Below are 23049 nucleotides of genomic sequence, written 5' to 3'. Positions count from 1 at the left end.
TATCTCCCATTTGATGCTCTCCTCGTGGTTTTCAACCCCCCAAAATTGCAGCGTAATGCAGGGCCTGTATACATAGACAGAGTATTCAGAAGATTATTATACTGGACTGTTTTTAGAGTACCTCCCAAAAATCAATTAAAAAAACAAAAACAGTGTTCGCTACCTCCTCCTACACTGCCACCTCCACTTCCTCCTCCTCAACCTTCTCCTCCACTGGACCTCTGCCTCCTGTTCAAGATTATAATTTTTTCTTTTTTTTTTTATTCTTTGTTATTTTAAGTCATTTTCATAGCCACATTTAGCTTTCTTTTGCAGCCCCTAGCCCTTATTCTGACTATTTTACACCCATTGTACAGCACTGAAGTTCAGGACCTCGTTGAGTTAATGGGGTTCGGAGTCCAGTATCAAGTTTGGGTCAAGTTCGAGTCCCAAAAATGAGTTTTTTTAAACAATCTGACCAAACCCAGCGATCTTGAACATTCACGGGTTCACTCATCGCTAGTGCTAACTACTGAGCCCCATGCCTCCCCAAAAGTGAGTATGCAGCGCCCCAGAGACCTGGTCGTTGCAGTAATGTTGCTCTGCCGCTAAGGAGGGTGATGTTATGTCTGATTGCAATAAAGGAGTTCAACTAACCAGGTATCACAGCACACATTACACTTCACACTCTGGCCACTAGGGGGAGCAAAAGACACTATGTATTAGGCCACTCCTCACACTGGTAAAACTAGGGGTCGGATAGGAAGTTAGAACAGAATGCAGCCTGGGAGAGCTCCAGGGAGGACCTGTCAGGGGTGGGTTCCTGACAGGGGCCTAGCAGAACAAACAGAAAGCAACGGAACCGCGCCTGCACTACCTTGCGGCGGTATCCCAAGAAAGGACACGAAGAGAAGGATATTGTGGAAAGTGAGAAACGAGATCAAGCACAAAGGAGAGTCAGTAGGAGTTGTGCCCCGAGAACGGCAACTTCCTACTGAGGCGCGTAGCCGGTGACCGGAACACCGAGGAAGTAACTGACTCTATGCCTTACTTCAAATACCGCAGGACAGTTAATTATAGGTTGGCTGTCTACCACATATCACCTAAGCAAACATAGGGGGCAAGCGTGGAGAGGGGCGTCTCTAGGGTCCCAGAATAGCTCCGAGCCTTCCCGTCAAACGGGTGCGTCCTATCCAGATAAACTTGGGGGACGGAGAGAGAGAGAGAAAGAGAAAGAACGAGAACAGAAGTTGTGAGGACTATCCCGAATGCTCAGCAGGGAAGAACTACAACACACAGGCGCTAGTGGTAGGCAACGATTTCCACCTGCAAAGGGAACTCTGGATTTGCCCATCGGACCGGCCAGTCTCAGATAGCCCTGTTAACAGTGCTCTGGATTGCGGATCCCGAAGTCTTCAGTAAAAGGTATAGAGACTGCAACCCTGTGTCGTTATTGACTGCACCTCACACCATCGCCACCTACACTACTGGGAAGCCCTGGGGATATACTTCACCTGTGGGAAGGTATACCATCTAGCTGCCATCACATCACCCCAGTGGACCCCAAGCAGCATCGGTCACCCTGACCGAGTACCACAGGTGGCGTCACGAAACCTGAGCTGACTTTCATCACCCCTTTCATTGGACATCCCTTAGCAGGGTCACGGACCGGGTCAAGCCACCGTGACAACCCCAGAACTGAGACAGAGAGGACCGTTACCGAGTAACCCGCGGCCCTACGTCTGGGGGCGCTCCAAGTACTTAGAGTGATCTAAGGTTCAACACACATTTTTGGTTGCTTCACACTTGTTTCTTTACTCCTTGTTGTGTGTTCTCTTGTGGTTTTGTCAGTCTGCATCCACAATGTGCTCATTCCAATAAGAACAAGGAAAACCATTTCATGAAAAGGTGTGTCCACAGTTAAAACTGGCTTTGTAATATTATTATTATTATTATTATTAATAATAATAAACATTTTTATAGCGCCATTTATTCCATGGCGCTTTACATGTGAACGGGGTATATTTAAAAGAAAGTATGAAGTAGGAATGAAACTTCTGCATTGGATGACACATAATACAATAGATCATGGAACAGTATTTTTAAACAGAAATTTACTGAGTCTCCCGTTGCTCCTCTTGGACCTTGGTCGCCTTTCTCCCCAGGGTGTCCCCTTGAACCCTAATGTTAGAGAAAGAAATAATAACATTATATCCTGTTCATATAACATGCAGTAACATTATGTGTTTCTATTGCATAGTTGTTGTCACTATACAACAACATAAAAGAAAGATTAATCTAAGATGATCCTTGCTGTACTAAGATTAACAAATTACAGGTATAATGAAGGCACAATGTCTTTCATACAACAAATGTGGTGCTGGGAAATTTGCATTTTACTTTTAGCAACTAAGAGTTTATTTGTCATTTTCTAAACTGCAGTGAAAAATACAGCACAGATTAGTTCTTATTGGGTAAAAGGTCAAGTTTATCTTAGCAGATGTTAACTGTTGATACTTTAATGTGATAACTGTACACTATGATTCACTATTAAGTTACAAATTAAACCCAATTACTGAGAGACTGACCATAGTGAAACTTTGTCTTTTAAAAAATTACTTTTATCACATGCATGTTTCCTAAATATTGGCAGTGTGTGTCACCGTTACCCTATGCTTTAGTGAAGTATCGTTCATAAGAGGAATCTAATTCCTGATAACAGAGTTATATATACCATTCTGAAATCCTATAGCCAGCGTCTGATACATGCTGCCTGTGGACCAGGCATCATTCATCAACTGTTTGGTTCCCTTTAAAGAGATCATCCCATTAAAATAACTTCCATCCATAACTCCTATTGGAGTATGTACAGTATAAGTCAAATTTCTGGAGGTACAGCAGCTGTCTATAGAGAGGTGATGGTTTTATGAAACAACTTCCTTAACCCATCGGACGGAATAGTATGTCCAATGGCAGAACCCCCGCTTTGATGCGTTCTCCGGCGATGAGCGCCACTTAGTGGAGTGTTCTCTCTGCAGAATCTCAAGCCACTGCAGAAGAACAAAAGTCACACAACTGCTATCTCGGGGTGGTATGCTGCCAACTAGTGGCCACTAGGGAAACCTGTCTTTTCCTGTACATTATTAGAAGTTCCTTTGCTACTTTCCATTAACTCCCCTTCCTACAATTGATCTGCATTTCTTGTACACAAGACAAACCTCTTGTAAAATGGTATACTACTAAGCCTTGCTAGTTAGGGAAGGCATTAGAAGTGTTTCTACTCTATTCAACACTCCACACAATGGTTAAATCCAGTACTAATACATCCAGGTCAACCAAAACGAACATTTTAGCCACTCAATCAGATCTGGACAAATACTTAAAAAAAAAAAATAAAAGCCTTACAACACCAGGTGCTAGTAAAACAAACTATCCATCCAATTGAGCACAAGAAGGAGAAACAGACACAGACATGCATCAAAGTGTTCTCCAGTAATCTCTGGTTAAATTGTGCCCCAGAGAATGTTTTGCATAGTTCAAATTTTGTTGTGGTGCTGAGGGAACAATTATTCAATAGACCACTACAGCAAAAAAGATTTAGTGTGTTGTTGATCAATGCAGCGTGTGGCTCAGTGTCTCAGGGATGATGTTAGATCCCCTGGAGAATATGCCCCATCTGTGTAAATAAGCAGACTTTTTCTCAGGTTGCCTTGTCAATAGGGACAGCTGCCTGTTTCTGTATAGCCTCAGAGAGTTCTATTAGGCACTGCGGCTATGGTGTTGATTTAACAGGTAGCCACCAACAACTCTCGGGTGCAGTGAAAGAGGAAAGGGGGGTCTCCACAAAGGCAGCAGTGGAGAGACCCCTGAGACCGTGTCAGGTTAAATATATGGGCTGTTGATGGCGGGGCAGCGGTAGCGTGGGAGAGAGCTTCGGGGATTGCTTACATGCCCTCCTATGATAACAGTCACCTGTTGTCATGATATGTACTTTTGCCCTGTCCTGTATTTGAATAATATGCCATTTGATGTATGTAACTGTTCTCTGGTTTCTATTAGCTACAATTTATGTATTTTCTTGGCTGGGAGTTCACCTGTAACAATGTCTCCTTCCCCCAATACTTGCAGCCCTAAGCTCTAATGTAATTAAGCTTTGTCAACATCACTAGTGGAGGAATAGCCATTCTTCCTCACAGCAGGTGGCTAGTCAAATGTACATACTAATAGATTAAGCGGAGCCCAACAGTCTAGAATCTTCTGGTGGACCCAACCATTGAATAGTAGGTGTGACTCCTACCCCCTTCATGGGCGGATCCCAGGAGCTCAGACAATCCATTCTTATTTTGACATCAGATGTGAGTTGATCCTTGAAGGAGAAGGAGTGGGGATTCTTAGCTGAGGCAAGACCCCATGTCCATCTGTGACTGCGAAAGCGAACGGGGCGAGACTTGAGCTGAGGACATATCTCGTCGTTCGTGGCATTGTTTTGGGATCCCTTGGACTCATGTGGACTATTGCTTTGTTACCTGGCACAAGGATTATCAGGAGGTGCCCCCGAACCTGTTCCGTTGGACTAATTGTGGACTCTGTAGATCTACCTGCATGTGTTGTTACAGCGTTCTTGATAATAAATCTGTGGAATCATCCCTCGGCCTGTTGTCCCTTCTTGCTCTGCCGTACACCCCGTCACAAACTGGTGGCAAGCAGTGGGATCAGAGCAGAAGGAATGGAGGACAATGGCCCAACATCGGGAACCAACACCGCAGAGTACAAGAACTGGACTTTGGGGAGCCTACAATCAAAGGCCCGTGAAGTAGGAGTCCGTTTTAAGGGACTCTCCAAGGAGCAGCTTATTGAGGCTTTGGAAGGAGTTCGCCTGCAAGATGACGCTGAGGAAGGACCCTCACAGCAAATGGAGGAAAGACTGCAGCCGGAGGTAAATACCCAAAAAAGTCAGTAGGTTGTGTGGTACGAGGAGGAGTTGGCATTGCTGGGAGAAGAGGCCACCATAGACGATAAGAGGGAGGCCATTCACAGAGCTCAGGAGAGGGAGGCCATTCACAGAGCCGAGGAGAGGGAGGCCATTCACAGAGCTCAGGAGATGGCATTGCTGGAGAGGCAGATCGCTTTGGAAGCAGCTAGAAGCTCCAGACAGACTGTAACCCCAGCACCCACCATGAGGGAACTCCCCAGAGTGTCCCGCAAAGACTTCAAGCCCTTTAATGAGGCTGCAGGCGACATTGAGGGCTTCTTCCAGGACTTTGAGCATCAGTGTCGATTAATGGAAGTCCCGGAAAGGGACCGAGTCTGACATCTGGTGGGGCTCTTAGAGGGTGGAGCTGCCGCAGCCTATAGAGCTATGGACCCTCAGGGGAACTGTGAGTATGCGGAGATTAAACGGACTATTCTAGAACATTATGCTGTTACCCCAGACACTTACAGGACTCAGTTCCGTACTTTTAACCTGTGATGAGGAAGTGTCTTTCAAGATGTATGCTCACAGACTCAAACAGATATGTCATCGCTGGCTGGAGGCAGACGAGGCCTTAACCTGGGAGACCTTCCTCCAGGTTATCCTAAAAGAGCAGTTTTACTTCAAGTGCCCTGCTGAGATCCGGGAATGGGTGCGGGAGAGGAGACCAGCCACTGTGGAGGAAGCTGCAGCTCTAGCTGATGAGGCTCTCACCATCAAGCCTCAGTGGAGGGTTCTGTTGGAGGATGGAGAGAGGCCTACCAGCTCCACAACACCGGTGGCCCCCTGTTCTTCTGTCCCCATTGTTCCCCGTTCCTCTAAGCCACCACCTCATGCTGATACCCGTGTGAATGTGCCTCCAGTTGCTTCTACTGCGTTTTCTGGAATACGACAAGGAGAGGAAGTAGCAGAGTGCAAGTGTTATGGTTGTGGGCATCTGGGGCATCTGCAGGCCTCATGCCCAGCCAGCTCATGGAGAAGTCGTCCTCAAACCCCTACAGCACCTTCAGGTGGAAGCCGGCCTCACTACGTGAGGACTGGCCTAGTGCCTCACCCACCTATGTTGCACCACTAGGAGTTTATGGTGTGCGACCTGCAGCTATGACGACTTCTGCTCATCGAGGTAAGCACTTGCAGGAGGTCGTGCTGGATGGACAGAGACTGATTGGGTTTTGTGACTCAGGGGCTTTCCTCACACTGGCTGATCCCCGAGTGGTTTGGCCTGAGGCAATCCATCGAAGACCTGGGATTGTCATTGAACTGGCTGGTGGACAATGGAGGACTATTCCCACAGCCACTGTGGATCTGAACTTTGGTTTTGGGGTCAGGCGATGTGTGGGTGGGGTGATGGGTGGTCTGCCTGCAGATGTTCTCCTGGGCAATGATGTGGGAGAGCTACAATGCCAATTCGTGGCTGCATGAAAACACATGTAAGTTACGCTCTGCCTGTGTGTACTTAACCCCTTCCCGACCTTTGACGCATACGCTGCGTCATGAAAGTCGGTGCCATTCCGACCCATGACGCAGCATATGCGTCATGGAAAGATCGCGTCCCTGCAGATCGGGTGAAAGGGTTAACTCCCATTTCACCCGATCTGCAGGGACAGGGGGAGTGGTACTTTAGCCCAGGGGGGGTGGCTTCACCCCCTCGTGGCTACGATCGCTCTGATTGGCTGTTGAAAGTGAAACTGCCAATCAGAGCGATTTGTAATATTTCACCTAAAAAAATGGTGAAATATTACAATCCAGTCATGGCCGATGCTGCAATATCATCGGCCATGGCTGGACACACTAATGTGCACCCACTCCACTCCTCCGATCGCCCCCCCAGCCCCCCGATCTGCGGTCTGCTCCCCTCGGTCCTGTGCTCCGCTCCCCCGTCCTCCTGCCCGCTCCCCCCGTGCTCCAATCACACCCCCCGTGCTCCAATCAAACCCCCCCACACTCCGATCCCCCCACCCCGCACAGCGATCCCCCCCCGCACAGCGATCCCCCCCCGCACAGCGATTCCCCCCCCCGTGCTCCGATCCACCCGCCCGCACAGCGATCCCCCACTCCGTGCTCCAATCCACCCCCCCGTGTTCCGGTCCACCCCCCCGTGCTCCGACGCCCCCCCGTGCCCTGATCTCCCCCCCTTATACTTACCTGGCCTCCCGAGGACCGTCCGTCTTCTTTCCTGGGCGCCGCCATCTTCCAAAATGGCAGGCGCATGTGCAGTGCGCCCGCCGAATCTGCCGGCCGGCAGATTCGTTCCAGGGTGAATTTTGATCACTGAGATATAACCTATCTCAGTGATCAAAATAAAAAAAAAAAGTAAATGATCCCCCCCCCCCCTTTGTCACTCCCATAGGTAGGGACAATAAAAAATATATATATATATTTTTTTCCACTAAGGTTGGGGTAAGAACTAGGGTTAGGGTTAGGGGTAGGGTTAGGGGTAGGGTTAGGGGTAGGGGTAGGGTTAGGGTTTCGGTATGTGCACACGTATTCTGTTCCTCTGCGGATTTTTCCGCTGCGGATTTGATAAATCCGCAGTGCTAAACCGCTGTGGATTTATGGCGGATTTACCATGTTTTTTCTGCGCATTTCAATGCGGTTTTACAACAGCGATTTTCTATTTGAGCAGTTGTAAAACCGCTGCGGAATCCGCAGAAAGAAGTGACATGCTGCGGAATGTAAACCGCTGCGTTTCCGTGCAGTTTTTCTGCAGCATGTGTACAGCGATTTTTGTTTTCCATAGGTTTGCATTGAACTGTAAACTCATGGGAAACTGCTGCGGATCCGCAGCGTTTTCCGCAGCGTGTGCACATACCTTTAGAATTAGGCTATGTGCACACGGTGCGGATTGGCCGCTGCGGATCCGCAGCAGAGTTCCATCAGGTTTACAGTACTATGTAAACATATGGAAAGCCAAATCCGCTGTGCCCATGGTGCGGAAAATACCGCGCGGGAACGCTGCGTTGTATTTTCCGCAGCATGTCAATTCTTTGTGCGGATTCCGCAGCGTTTTACACCTGTTCCTCAATAGGAATCCGCAGGTAAAATCTGGACAAAAAACACTGGAAATCCGCAGGTAAAACGCAGTGCCTTTTTTATCCGCGGATTTTTCAAAAATGGTGCTGAAAACTCTCATACGAATCCGCAACGTTGGCACATAGCCTTAGGGCTAGGGTTCGGTTGGAATTAGGGTTGTGGTTAGGGTTAGGGGTGTGTTGGGGTTACGGGTGTGTTGGGGTTAGGGTTGTGATTAGGGTTACGGCTACAGTTGGGATAAGGGTTAGGGGTGTGTTGGAGTTAGAATTGAGGGGTTTCCACTGTTTAGGCACATCAGGGGGTCTCCAAACGCAACATGGCGCCACCATTAATTCCAGCTAATCTTGTATTCAAAAAGTCAAATGGTGCTCCCTCACTTCCGAGCCCCGACGTGCACCCAAACAGTCGTTTACCCCCACATATGGGGTACCAGCATACTCAGGACAAACTGCGCAACAATAACTGGGGTCCAATTTCTCCTGTTACCCTTGTGAAAATAAAGAAATGCTTGCTAAAACATCATTTTTGAGGAAAGAAAAATGATTTTTTATTTTCACGGCTCTGCGTTGTAAACGTCTGTGAAGCACTTGGGGGTTCAAAGTGCTCACCACATATCTAGATAAGTTCCTTGGGGGGGTCTAGTTTCTAAAATGTGGTCACTTGTGGGGGGTTTCTACTGTTTAGGCACACCAGGGGCTCTGCAAACGCAATGTGACGCCCGCAGACCATTCCATCAAAGTCTGCATTTCAAAAGTCACTACTTCCCTTCTGAGCCCCGACGTGTGCCCAAACAGTGGTTTACCCCCACACATGGGGTATCAGCGTACTCAGGAGAAACTGGACAACAACTTTTGGGGTCCAATTTCTCCTGTAACCCTTGGGAAAATAAAAAATTCTGGGCTAAATAATTATTTTTGAGGAAAGAAAACGTATTTATTATTTTCACGGCTCTGCATTATAAACTTCTATGAAGCACTTGGGGGTTCAAAGTGCTCACCACACATCTAGATAAGTTCCTTTCGGGGTCTAGTTTCCAAAATGGGGTCACTTGTGGGGGGTTTCTACTGTCTAGGCACATCAGGGGCTCTGCAAACGCAACATGACGCCCGCAGAGCATTCCATCAAAGTCTGCATTTCAAAACGTCACTACTTCAATTCCGAGCCCCGGCATGTGCCCAAACAGTAGTTTACCCCCACATATGGGGTATCACCGTACTCAGGAGAAACTGGACAACAAATATTTGGGTCAAATTTCTCCTGTTACCCTTGGGAAAATTAAAAAATTCTCGGCTAAATAATTATTTTTGAGGAAAGAAAACGTATTTATTATTTTCACGGCTCTGCATTATAAACTTCTATGAAGCACTTGGGGGTTCAAAGTGCTCACCACACATCTAGATAAGTTCCTTTCGGGGTCTAGTTTCCAAAATGGGGTCACTTGTGGGGGGTTTCTACTGTTAAGCCACATCAGGGGCTCTGCAAACGCAACGTGACGCCCACAGAGCATTCCATCAAAGTCTGCATTTCAAAATGTCACTACTTCACTTCCGAGCCCCGGCATGTGCCCAAACAGTGGTTTACCCCCACATATGGGGTATCAGCGTACTCAGGAGAAACTGGACAACAACTTTTGGGGTCAAATTTCTCCTGTTACCCTTTGTAAAATAAAAAATTGCAGGCTAAGAGATCATTTTTGAGAAAATAATTTTTTTTTTTATTTTCATGGCTCTGCGTTATAAACTTCTGTGAAGCACTTGGGGGTTCAAAGTCCTCACCACACATCTAGATTAGTTCCTTTGGGGGTCTAGTTTCCAAAATGGGGTCATTTCTGGGGGATCTCCAATGTTTAGGCACACAGGGGCTCTCCAAACGTGACATGGTGTCCGCTAATGATTGGAGCTAATTTTCCATTTAAAAAGCCAAATGGCGTGCCATCCCTTCCGAGCCCTGCCGTGCGCCCAAACAGTGGTTTACCCCCACATATGGGGTATCAGCGTACTCAGGACAAACTGGACAACAATATTTGGGGTCCAATTTCTCCCATTATCCTTGGCAAAATAGGAAATTCCAGGCTAAAAAAATCATTTTTGAGGAAAGAAAAATTATTTTTTATTTTCATGGCTCTGCGTTATAAACTTCTGTGAAGCACCTGGGGGTTTAAAGTGCTCAATATGCATCTAGATAAGTTCCTTGGGGCGTCTAGTTTCCAAAATGGGGTCACTTGTGGGGGAGCTCCAATGCATAGGCACACAGGGGCTCTCCAAACGCGACATGGTGTCCGCTAACAATTGGAGCTAATTTTCCATTCAAAAAGTCAAATGGCGCGCCTTCCCTTCCGAGCCCTGCCGTGTGCCCAAACAGTGGTTTACCCCCACATATGAGGTATCGGCGTACTCGGAAGAAATTGCCCAACAAATTTTATGATCCATTTTATCCTACTGCCCATGTGAAAATGAAAAAATTGAGGCGAAAAGAATTTTTTTTGTGAAAAAAAGTACTTTTTCATTTTACAGATCAATTTGTGAAGCACCTGAGGGTTTAAAGTGCTCACTAGGCATCTAAATAAGTTCCTTGGGGGGTCTAGTTTCCAAAATGGGGTCACTTGTGGGGGAGCGCCAATGTTTAGGCACACAGGAGCTCTCCAAACGCGACATGGTGTCCGCTAACGATGGAAATAATTTTTCATTCAAAAAGTCAAATGGCGCTCCTTCCCTTCCGAGCCTTACCATGTGCTCAAACAGTGGTTTACCCCCACATATGAGGTATCGGCGTACTCAGGAGAAATTGCCCAACACATTTTAGGATCCATTTTATCCTGTTGCCCATGTGAAAATGAAAAAATTGAGGCTAAAAGAATTTTTTTGTGAAAAAAAAGTACTGTTTCATTTTTACGGATCAATTTGTGAAGCACCTGGGGGTTCAAAGTGCTCACTATGCATCTCGATAAGTTCCTTGGGGCGTCTAGTTTCCAAAATGGGGTCACTTGTGGGGGAGCTCCAATTTTTAGGCACACGGGGGCTCTCCAAACGTGACATGGTGTCCGCTAAAGAGTGGAGCCAATTTTTGATTCAAAAAGTCAAATGGCGCTCCTTCCCTTCCAAGCCCTGCCGTGCGCCCCAACAGTGGTTTACCCCCACATATGAGGTATCAGCGTACTCAGGACAAATTGCACAACAACTTTCGTGGTTCAGTTTCTCCTTTTACCATTGGAAAAATAAAAAAATTGTTGCTAAAAGATAATTTTTGTGACTAAAAAGTTAAATGTTCATTTTTTCCTTCCATGTTGCTTCTGCTGCTGTGAAGCACCTGAAGGGTTAATAAACTTCTTGAATGTGGTTTTGAGTACCTTGAGGGGTGCAGTTTTTAGAATGGTGTCACTTTTGGGTATTTTCAGCCATATAGACCCCTCAAACTGACTTCAAATGTGAGGTGGTCCCTAAAAAAAATGGTTTTGTAAATTTCGTTGTAAAAATGACAAATCGCTGGTCAAATTTTAACCCTTATAACTTCCTAACAAAAAAAAATTTTGTTTCCAAAATTGTGCTAATGTAAAGTAAACATGTGGGAAATGTTATTTATTAACTATTTTGTGTCACATATCTCTCTGGTTTAACAGAATAAAAATTCAAAATGTGAAAATTGTGAAATTTTCAAAATTTTCGCCAAATTTCCGTTTTTATCACAAATAAACGCAGAATTTATTGACATAAATTTACCACTAACATGAAGCCCAATATGTCACGAAAAAACAATCTCAGAACCGCTAGGATCCGTTGAAGCGTTCCTGAGTTATTACCTCATAAAGGGACACTGGTCAGAATTGCAAAAAACGGCAAGGTCTTTAAGGTCAAAATAGGCTGGGTCATGAAGGGGTTAACCAGCGACCTGTAGAGGTCCCTGGTACGTACACAAATTGGGAGGGGAAGGGATTGTCATGATATGTACTTTTGCCCTGTCCTGTATTTGAATAATATGCCATTTGATGTATGTAACTGTTCTCTGGTTTCTATTAGCTGCAATTTATGTATTTTCTTGGCTGGGAGTTCACCTGTAACAATGTCTCCTTCCCCCAATACTTGCAGCCCTAAGCTCTAATGTAATTAAGCTTTGTCAACATCACTAGTGGAGGAATAGCCATTCTTCCTCACAGCAGGTGGCTAGTCACATGTACATACTAATAGATTAAGCGGAGCCCACCAGTCTAGAATCTTCTGGTGGACCCAACCATTGAATAGTAGGTGTGACTCCTACCCCCTTCATGGGCGGATCCCAGGAGCTCAGACAATCCATTCTTATTTTGACATCAGATGTGAGTTGATCCTTGAAGGAGAAGGAGTGGGGATTCTTAGCTGAGGCAAGACCCCATGTCCATCTGTGACTGCGAAAGCGAACGGGGCGAGACTTGAGCTGAGGACATATCACGTCGTTCGTGGGATTGTTTTGGGATCCCTTGGACTCGTGTGGACTATTGCTTTGTTACCTGGCACAAGGATTATCGGGAGGTGCCCCCGAACCTGTTCCGTTGGACTAATTGTGGACTCTGTAGATCTACCTGCATGTGTTGTTACAGCGTTCTTGATAATAAATCTGTGGAATCATCCCTCGGCATGTTGTCCCTTCTTGCTCTGCCGTACACCCCGTCACACCTGTGTCTTCTGATCACACTGACAGGCGGTGCTTCGGCTGGGTGGCAGCAGTGGCGATCTCCGGTCAGCGTAACGCTGATGAAGTGTATCGGAGCTTCTGGATCGCTGATGAAGTGTATCGGGAGCCGTCGTCCGACTCTGTTGCTTATCGCCGGCGGCAGCCGCAAAGCACAAACGAACAGCATCTAACCTGGGCTGCTGCAGCAGCGATGACTCCGGCACTGCGTTGGATCTCCTTCGCCTCTTCCAGTCAGTGTGAGATTCGCTGGTGCAGCCAGGCTTCAGATGGCTGGTCCGGGGGAGACTCCTTATGGTGTTTCTCGTCATGTCGGTCCTCTCTCACCTGTCCCGCCTTGGCGGGTGTGAGAGCTCCAGGGGCCGGGGAGAGCTTTAGGCTGGGTTCACATTTGCGGTTGTGTTTGCAGCGTTTCTACCGCATATATCCGCATGCGTTGTGTATTCCTATATTTAAAATTAGGGACGCATGCGTTTTTGACTGTTCGAGTTTTGCCGCGTTTGACGACGCATGCGTCGTTTCGTCGTTTGCGGCTTGGCGCGGAAATGCAACATGTAGTAATTTTTAGAGGCGTCAATTTGCCACCTGGAAACGTATGTGGTCTATTGCGCAAGGATTGTGACAAAAACCCGCATTGCTGTCTATATGAACGCATGCGTTCAGAAGCACATGTGTTTGCTTGCGTTCGTGAACGCATGCATTTCACAAGAGAAAAACATGTGTACACACTGATAAGCCACCCCCCACATAGTAGGTGATAAAGGGAGGTAGTGGACATTTGCAGGTCACTACTCAGCAGACACTGAAGCAGACGAGACACAGGCTACATCTTGGAGGAAAACAAGACACTGAACAATGTGAGTATATCCTAGCCAATGCCTTTATTTTCTATTTTCTGTCTCTACATGTCCTCATTTCTTGCATTTCTTTCTTTCTACATGCATCAGAATGTCTTCTTCTGATGAGGAGCAACGTCTTGGGCCATTGGAAGTCGAACATGTCAGTGAGGTGAGTACTTGCCTCCTCAGATTGGTAAGTATTCACTGTCACATCCACACGTGACAATTTTTGTTTTTCATTTTTTTAGAGCTCTTCTTCATCTGCGGCAGAGACTGGGCAGGAGCAGCGGAGTCAAGGTCGGGTGGAAAGACGGCAGCGGGTACGCATACAAGACTAACAGTTTACTGTATCCTCAGTGTAATATTCTTGAATCTTCCTTTCTTTCCATTCCTATTTCTTTACTTTTTTCTTCTGGAATCCTTTTGTATGTTGACTTTCCTATTCATGCCATTTCTCAGCATCTTTTTTCTTTCTTTTCCTTATGTTAATTGACCAAACTTTAATGACTTTATTTAATTTTTAGGTTCCACAATGGGAGGATGACCTAATTGAAAATGATCTACTCATCTCCCTGGTCCAGGAGCGAGTCCCGTTGTGGGACACCCGGGATCCACTGCACTCAAACAACGTCACGATGCGGCACCTATGGAATGAGGTGGCATAGAGATGTGGGATGGCTGGGACAATGCCCCGACTCGGGTCCAAAATGCATTTGGTAAGTATTGCACTGCAGTGTGAAGCAGCAGAGACCTTGGCCATGCTCACTCGACTGTGTGTGATGAAAGAAACTCTCAGGAGTTTCTGTCATCACACACAGTTGTGTGAGCACGGCCAAATGTCCTTTTTCTGACCATAATGTTTTGTTTTTTTTTTAACAGTGGCCAAAGTCAAATCACGTTGGCGTTCGATGAAGGACCGCTTCAAAAAGGACCTGCGTCAAGAGAGCCGTGTTCCCAGTGGTTCAGGAGCAAAGATCAGAAGATACAAATACTATCGAGTTCTGGGATTTTTAAGACCGGTCCTTGCCCAGAGAATGTAAGTATTTATCACGTGCATTAGGTTGTATTGTATTGCCATAATCTATATTTTTCTATTCCACAGGATTTTGCGTCTGGTTAATTTTTGGTATTAATTTTCTTTTTCTTTTTTCACAGCACATGGAGCACTACTGTTGGCCCAGGTTCTGGAGCAGTCCTTCATCAGACAGCCACGGACTTGTCCCAGCCATCCAGCAGCGCTGCAGCAAGTGGGCCTTCCACACTAACTGGAGACCAGGGAGCTGGTCCATCAGGTCTTCACCTTTCGCAGTCCTCTTCCACTGCCCCTTTTTTTTGGGGCTCCTCCCGGCAGCGGCAGAAGGCATCGGACAGGTCACTCATGCCCGAGTTTTTGCACTTGAGCTCGGTTTTACATGAAGCAATCAAGGCTTTGGGTGACCGAATGGATGTTTCACATAACCTCTTGAATGCACATATCCAGGAGGTCACCAAAAGCCTTGACCAAGTGAAAGCCGACCTCCAGAGGCCAGCACACCATTTTTTTAACCAAATTGATCAGGGCATGTCGGAACACCTTACTCCTGATCTCCAGCTGAGTATCATGCAGGCCTGCAATGCTGCTTACGTGCAGGCTATGCAGCAGAGTCGGTATTTCCAGCAGACAGTGTCGGCATATCCACCTGTGCCTTCACTGTCACGATTAACCTCAATGCCGACTTCTGCTGCATACCACTCCACAGCCACCTCAATTCCTAGCACTGCCGGACACCACTACATCACCACCACCATGCAGAGTGCAGTTGGACATCCCACCGCCACCACCATGACAACCGCTGCTCCTGCTTGGACCTCCTCCACTGACACCACGATGCAGCAGAACCCTGGCATGGCCTTGCATACCACCACCACCATAATAATAATAATCTTTATTTATATAGCGCCAACATATTCCGCAGCGCTTTACAGTTTAACAGTTTCAAACACAAAAGTCATAAGTAACAACATTAACAATACAATAATTAAAGCAAAATAAGACGACCCTGCTCGTGAGAGCTTACAATCTACAATGAGGTGGGGGAGATACAAAGTACAGGTGTGTATTTACAATGATGTATTTACAATCATGGTCCAGCCATCTTCAGGGGTTGGGGAATAGATGGGGATAGTGAATGGGCTACACACAAACATAACATAACTTTGATTAGTGAACGTGATAGGCCGCTCTGAACAAATGTGTTTTGAGCGAGCGCCTAAAACTATGCAAATTATGGATGGTCCTAATATCTTGGGGTAGAGCATTCCAGAGGATTGGCGCAGCACGGGAGAAGTCTTGGAGTCGGGAGTGGGAGGTACGGATTAGTGCAGAGGTTAGCCGAAAGTCATTTGCAGAGCGCAGTGGTCTGTTAGGCTGATAGACAGAAATGAGGGAGGAGATGTAAGGGGGTGCCGCACTGTGGAGAGCTTTGTGGGTGAGAACAAGTACTTTGAATTGTATCCTGTAATGAATGGGCAGCCAGTGTAACGACTGGCGAAGAGCGGACGCGTCCGAGTAACGATTAGCCAGATGGACGACCCTGGCTGCTGCATTAAGGATGGACTGGAGAGGGGAAAGTCGAGTGAGGGGGAGGCCAATTAATAGAGCGTTACAGTAGTCCAGGCGGGAGTGGATCAGGGCGACCGTGAGGGTTTTAGCTGTCTCCATGGTGAGAAAAGGGCGGATTCTAGAGATGTTCTTTAGGTGTAAGCGGCACGAGCGGGCAAGAGATTGTATATGGGAGGTGAAGGAGAGATCGGAGTCAAACATAACACCCAGACAGCGCGCCTGCTGCCGGGGTGTTATTATGGTGCCACCCACGGAGAGGGAAATGTCAGATTTAGGGAGGTTAGTAGATGGTGGGAGCAGAAGAAGTTCAGTTGAAGTTCAGTCATCCACCATGATGCAGCAGGACCATGGCATGGCATTACGCTCTACAAGCACTATGGACTCTGGCATGGCTGCACACGCTACGAGCACTATGGACTCTGGCATGGCTGCACGCTCTACAAGCACTATGGACTCTGGCATGGCTGCACGCTCTACGAGCACTATGGACTCTGGCATGGCTGCACACACTACGAGCACTATGGACTCTGGCATGGCTGCACGCTCTACGAGCACTATGGACTCTGGCATGGCTGCACGCTCTACGAGCACTATGGACTCTGACACAGTGCAGCCGAACCCTGACAGGTCACCCACCACCACGCCACATGAGCCCACCAAGGCTTCCCAGAACCCGGCAAACCCCCCCCCCCCAAAAAAAAAAGAGGACTCTTAGTATTCTTCCTGCTTCACCTCCCAATGTGTCTGTAATGTCTCACCCTTCCAGTGCATCTCAAGCCTCTCATGTGTCAAGCCCCATCCCCAAACTTCCAGACCCCACTAGTTTCATTGACCCTTCTCCTGCCACCTCTGCGTCGTCCACGGTTAGCCAGGTCTCAGTGCTTCACACCCCCCGTTTACATAACTCTACCCCAAGCCGGCGCAGTTAAATAAATTTTTTGGTTGTTAAAAAATAAATACAATTTGATTTGCCCCAATTATGTTTGGTTTATTGTATCTTTCGCTACCGGCAACACACACCGTGTGCCAAATAAGAAACTTCGCCACACACTTAATTTTTGGGCCACATCATATCTCCAGTAGTTATAAAAAAAAAAGACTGCAGCTTTGTGTGTCTTTAGTATAAAGATATGAGGTGGGCGAAAAAATAATAGATGTATTATCTCCATAATCTCTTCTTTCTGCTTAGTCTGTGACTAGTATTGCAGTCTGAAGAGAAAATGGCGGAAATACAGTGCAGAACTCTACTGAACAGGTCCGGTGTCAAAAAACTCATTAGTTAGGACACCTGACCTGGTGAGTAGAGAACTGCCTTGTATAACCTCCATTTTCTCTTCTGTGTACATAATCTATTACACACATATAGAAGGGACAATGGTGGTCACACAAGGCATATCTATGCTCACTGGGGAGGAGAAGAAAAAACGTGCGATCGGCGCTATTTCCCTGGTGATCTGTGGGGGCGGCCATCTTCCTGAGGCCGCGCGTGCACATATGGAGTCCTCTGCTGCCCGGGGCTTCAGGAAAATGGCCGCGGGATGCCGCACGTGCGCAGATGGAGATCGCGGCGGCCATTTTCCTGAAGTTGAGATGCGAACTCGTCCTCAGGAAGATGGCCGCCCCCACAGATCACCAGGGAAATAGCGCCGATCGCGCGTTTTTTCTTCTCCTGTCCAGTGGATTCAGAAGATGGGCATGCGCAAACCACTACGCCACCAACGGAAATATATGCAAGATCTGGGGGAAGATACAGCGATGTCGCCACGCCCATCTGACCTGACCAGCCTGATTGACAGGCGAAAACGGCGACTTTGGTAAGTTATTTCGGCAGCTTAGGGGTGGAATCAGGGTACACAAAATACACTATAGTAACGCACAGCTCAGGCCCTATTTAACAGTATTTTTATCTCGTACGTAAAAACCGGGGTGACAGGTTCCCTTTAAAGATCCTTCTAGTGTGGTTCAAGTCCCGACTGGAATAGGGCTTCAGTAGGTTTTCACACATCTGAAAGGCCTCATCCCCAACCATAACAAATGGCATCGGTGGACCTAGAGTGTTGGGGAGAGGTTGTGGCGGGGTAAAATTGAAATTTTTGCCATACACACGGCGGCCCATATCCGAGTTCTTGAAAGTCTGGGAATCGTTGCCACGGCCAAAAGCTCCAATGTCCACGGCAATGAAGCGACAGTTCGCATCAGCTATTGCCATGAGCACAACAGAAAAATATTTTTTATAGTTGAAATACTCCGATCCTGTTCTGGCAGGTTTGATAATGCGGATGTGCTTTCTATCAACCGCTCCTAAACAGTTGGAGAAATCACACACACTCCAGATTTTTTCCGCAATTTCAAGCCACATGTCCAAGGTGGGTAGGGGTATAAACTCATCCCGAAGTACATGCCACAAAGCCCGGCAGGTGTCCACAACTATTCTGGACAGGGTGGATATTCCAAGCCAGTATTGGAAGTGGAGGGATGATAAACTCTTTCCGGTTGCCAGAAATCTGTAAGAAAAGCAAACCCCCCAAAAATTACAAACTGTTCTATTTATGGTGTGGTTACGCTAAAGAAAGAAAGGAAAATACACAAAACATACATGTCAGAAAACACAAAATTTGGACTGTCATTGGTTTAGATTTGGAACGTACCTTAATGTAACCAGCAGACGTTCCTCTGGTGGAATCGCTCTATGGAGCTGGGTGTCCTGTCTCCGTATGGCTCCTTGGACACGAGCAAGCAAATCCCGGAACGAGTCTTGCAACATCCTTGTATATTCCTGGAATTTCTCCGGGTTGGCATTAAGCTCACCATACAGCGTGTGATAGGCTCCACGTCTCTCACTTAGTTCGATAATGGGGTGTATCCAAAAACGCCTACGTTGTCACCTTCTCCATCTTTCACGATTTCTGTCTTGCTCCCAAGCAAAAGCACATGCAAGAAACAGCTTGATGCTTAAATCCAGGTTGAAATAAAAGCTCTCCATGCAAAGATCCATCCTGTCACAGGATACAGGAGCAACATCTGAAGATTACAGCTGTTCAGGGGTCTATATAAAGAAATCCCATAATACACGCCCTCTGTGGTCCGATTGGCAGTGTCTGGTTATCTAGATTTTTCTCTTGTGAAATTTCTCATCATGCGCACCAAAAACGCAAACGCAGGAAAAAACGCATATAAACGCGTACAAACGCGGCATTTTTTTAAACGCATGCGTTCCCACATGCGTCTAAAAAACGCCGCGTTTGTACGCGTTTATATGCATTTTTTCCACCACTTGCAGATGCGGATTAAACGCTGTGGATTTAAACGCAAATGTGAAACTAGCCTCACCTGATTTATACCGGAGTGAGTTTCCGGCGCAGATTGAAGTCCTGGGGTGGGGGAAAGAGGCTCTGCTGGGAAGTCCTTCAGATGGAATGGGGTATGATAGGCCGGGGATAGGCCCAGGCCTCAGGAGGTAGGCCTCGATTCAGGCCCTGGTAGGCCTCAGTCTGCCATGCGGCATATAAACCACCTGGCTGATGAGACAATTTTGCAGAATATGTCTAAAAATAAGCCTGGGGGAAGGCTAGATCATATACCCGGGTATAGATTGGTGGATGGCTTGTAGAAGTCAAGATTATAGTCGGACTGAAGACTATATCTCTGGAGCTCCTTGCTCATGTGTCTCACTTGGTCAGAGACCGAAGCCACGCCCGGATTGCAATCCTTATTCATTGCATTATGAAATGAATATAGCCTTACTGCAATCTTTGGGAGGCAGAAAGAAAAAAAAAAAATCAAAAGCATGTGATGAATTGGTTTTATTTATTTTTTATGTTGTTCCTCGTATGGTACAAGTGATTAGGCAACTTTATTCTGCGGGTCAGTGTGATTACAGAGTTATCAGATTTATATAGAGTTTTTATGTTTGGCAGCTGTCACACACTAAAAGACGCTTTTATTGCAAAAAACTATTTTTGCATCTCCACATTTTGAGAGCTATAATTTTTCCATATTTTGGCCAACAGAGTCATGTCAGGGCTTGTTTTTTGTGGGATGAGTTGATGTTTTTTTTGGTACTATTTTCTGGTACATGACAGTTTTTGATCGCTCTCTGTTCCGATTTTTGGGAAGCAGAATGAACAAAAACCATCAATTCAGGAATTTCTTTTGGGGCAGGAGGGGGTTATGCCGTTGTGTGTGGTAAAATGGATAAGGCACTTTTATTCTTCAGTTCAGTACGATTACAGCGATATCTCACATATCTTTCTTTATGTTTTGGCGCTTTTATACAATAAGAACTGTTTTATAGAAAAAATAATTATTTTTGCATTGCTTTATTCTGAGAGCTTTAACTTTTTTATTTTTCCGTTGATGGAGCTGCATGGTGGCTTGTTTCTTGCGTAACTAGATAATGTTTTCAGTGGTGCCATGTTTATTTATATCAGTCTTTTTGATCGCGTTTCTTTCCAATTTTTGTTATGCAGTATGATGATAAAGCATTGTTTTTTGCCTTGTTTTTATGATGTTCACTAAAGGGGTTAACTAGTGGGACAGTTTTTTAGGTTGGGTTATTGCGGACTCGGCAAAACCAAATATGTGTACTTTTATTGTTTATATTTTTTTCATGAAAATATTTATTTATAGATACAATATCTTTTGTTTTTTTATTATTATTTTTGATTTTTTTTAAATATTTTTACAATAATTTTATTTTTTTTTTACTTTTGTCTAACTTTTTTTTTTTACTTAGTTCCACTATGGGACTATCATTTTTTGCAGGCTAATGACTTCTACAGCATGGAGATGCAGCAGCATCCCCATGCTGTAGAAACTGCCAGCTCTGCATTGACAAACTTTCTCATCATGCTCTGGTCATGATCAGCAAGTTTTCTAGGTCTGTTAACCCGTATGTCATCATGAGCAGATCGGGTCACCATGGCAGCAATCGCAACCCCGCGTCACACCACGGGGTCTCCGATCTAAAGGCAGAGGAGGCTATGAGCCCTCTTCCAGCTTTCGGAATCGTGTTAAATTATAGAATTTTGGGGGTTAAAGTGACAGGAGAGATCTGTGACAGCTGCTGGCACTTACTGCCAGGTTTCAGAATCAGCTGACACCTGTCATCGATCATCCGCACACCCCATGTGTACGCGGGCGATTGCGTGGATGTAATAATCCGTCCCTGGTCAAATAGGCCTGGGACACATAGACGGATTATTATGTATGATGTCAGAAAGTGGTTACAAGACTTTTTAGTGCTTTTAGCACTTTGGAAGAAGATTTCAGGCAGTAGCATAGTTACTGGGGGGGGGGGGGGGGCAGAGGGGGCGGGACCCTGATTTGGAGGGGCCCACCCTCTGTGGTAGAGCTCTTCATTCTGTAGGCTGCAGGTAGCCTAGGTTAGGACTCTGAAGTCCTATGCTTTTTCTTGAGCTGTGACATCGCTGGAGTTAGAAGAGTAAGTGATTATTCCTTATTTTAATATTGTGCTGGGGCTATGATGCAGAGTGGAGCTACTAAGGGACCTTCATACAGAGTGGGGGCTAATAAGGGGGCCCTCATACAGAATGGGGACTACTAAGGGGCTCTCATGCTCATGTCCTGGCATCCTTGAGTGGTCACTCCAACCCCTCCCTCTCTTTATGACCTCTGCTTAACTCTCTACATCTGGTCTCCCATACCCAGCCACCTCCTCACTCACACCTGATTGCCCTCAACTGGGGATATATTCACATGCAGGAGTCTGCTACAGACGCAGTCTGCTGCAATTCATCTTTTAACTTCCATCTTTTAAATTACATCTTTTTAATTATGATTTTGAATTAGACTGAATTACATCTTTTTAATTATGATTTTGAATTAGACTGAATTACATCTTTTTAATTATGATTTTGAATTAGACTGAATTGGACTGGAATTGACTGGAAGGTAACAGAATACCAACCACTACAATGTTTCGGTTTCTTTTCTCTTTCACCCCCATACTACTTTCCTTCTTACAATCTCCTGCAATCCCTCCACCTAGTAAGGAAATAGTCATTTCTCCCTCCATCCTCGCCAGTCATCTCACCTTCTCCTCAGAACTGTTCCTCCACATACAATCCTTTTTCTCCAGACACACACGGCCGCATCATGTCCTATCCTGCTCCCACCTTCTAATACTCTGTCTGCTACTCCTCATTGCTGGTGACATATCCCCAAATCCCGGCCCTCCCCAATTCATCCCCACACTCGTTTCTAACCCCCTGCCACGATCCTCCGCACGTTTTCCCAACCACGACAACCTCATACCCATTCATCCAGCCCCCACTCCCCCGCTCCCCCTACTTGGAGCACTATGGAACGCACGCTCCATCTGCAACAAACTGCCATTTATCCATGACCTCTTCATCACCAACAAACTCTCCTTCCTCGGCCTCACCGAAACCTGGCTCACCCCCTCTGACTCGGCCTCTCCAGCTGCGCTCTCCTATGGCGGATTCCACCTCTCTCACACCCCCCGCCCCAGCAACAAACGCGGTGGAGGAGTTGGCCTGCTCCTGTCTGACACCTGCTCCTTCACTCCAATACCGCTACCACCCTCCGCTTCTCTTCCCTTGTTTGAGGTGCACTCTGTCCGCATCTATTGCCCCTCCAACCTCCAGCTGGCTGTCATCTACCACCGCCCAGAACTAGCCATCTCCACCTTTCTCGACCACTTCACCACCTGGCTACTTCATTTCCTCTCTGTTGACATCCCCACTATCATCATGGGTGATTTCAATGTCCCCATTGACACTTTCACCTCAGCTGCCTCTAAACTTTTATCACTGACTGCCTCCTTCGGCCTCACTCAATGGTCCTCTGAGGCCACTCACAAAGATGGCCACACGCTGGACCTCATCTTCACCCGCCTCTGCTCCCTTACTAATCTCACCAACACACCCCTCCCCCTGTCTGACCACAACCTACTGACATTCTCGTCCCTCTCCTCTCCT

The 23049-nt window shown here is 46.5% G+C and overlaps 1 protein-coding gene across 2 annotated transcripts in view; it reads right to left on the bottom strand.

Annotated features, from left to right (window-relative positions):
• LOC138642353 (collagen alpha-2(VI) chain-like) overlaps window positions 1–23049 on the bottom strand; it is a 668325-nt gene that overhangs the window by 115895 nt on the left and 529381 nt on the right. For both annotated transcript variants that reach the window (XM_069730466.1, XM_069730467.1), the window contains one exon: window positions 2098–2160. In XM_069730466.1, the coding sequence (XP_069586567.1) occupies window positions 2098–2160 (63 nt within the window). The remainder of the gene's footprint in view (window positions 1–2097; window positions 2161–23049) is intronic.

The sequence above is a fragment of the Ranitomeya imitator genome, chromosome 6, assembly GCF_032444005.1.
Source record: "Ranitomeya imitator isolate aRanImi1 chromosome 6, aRanImi1.pri, whole genome shotgun sequence".
NCBI classification, from domain to species: Eukaryota; Metazoa; Chordata; class Amphibia; order Anura; family Dendrobatidae; genus Ranitomeya; species Ranitomeya imitator.
Note: the sequence above shows the minus strand (reverse complement) of the source record. Positions and strands in the feature narration are given on the sequence as shown.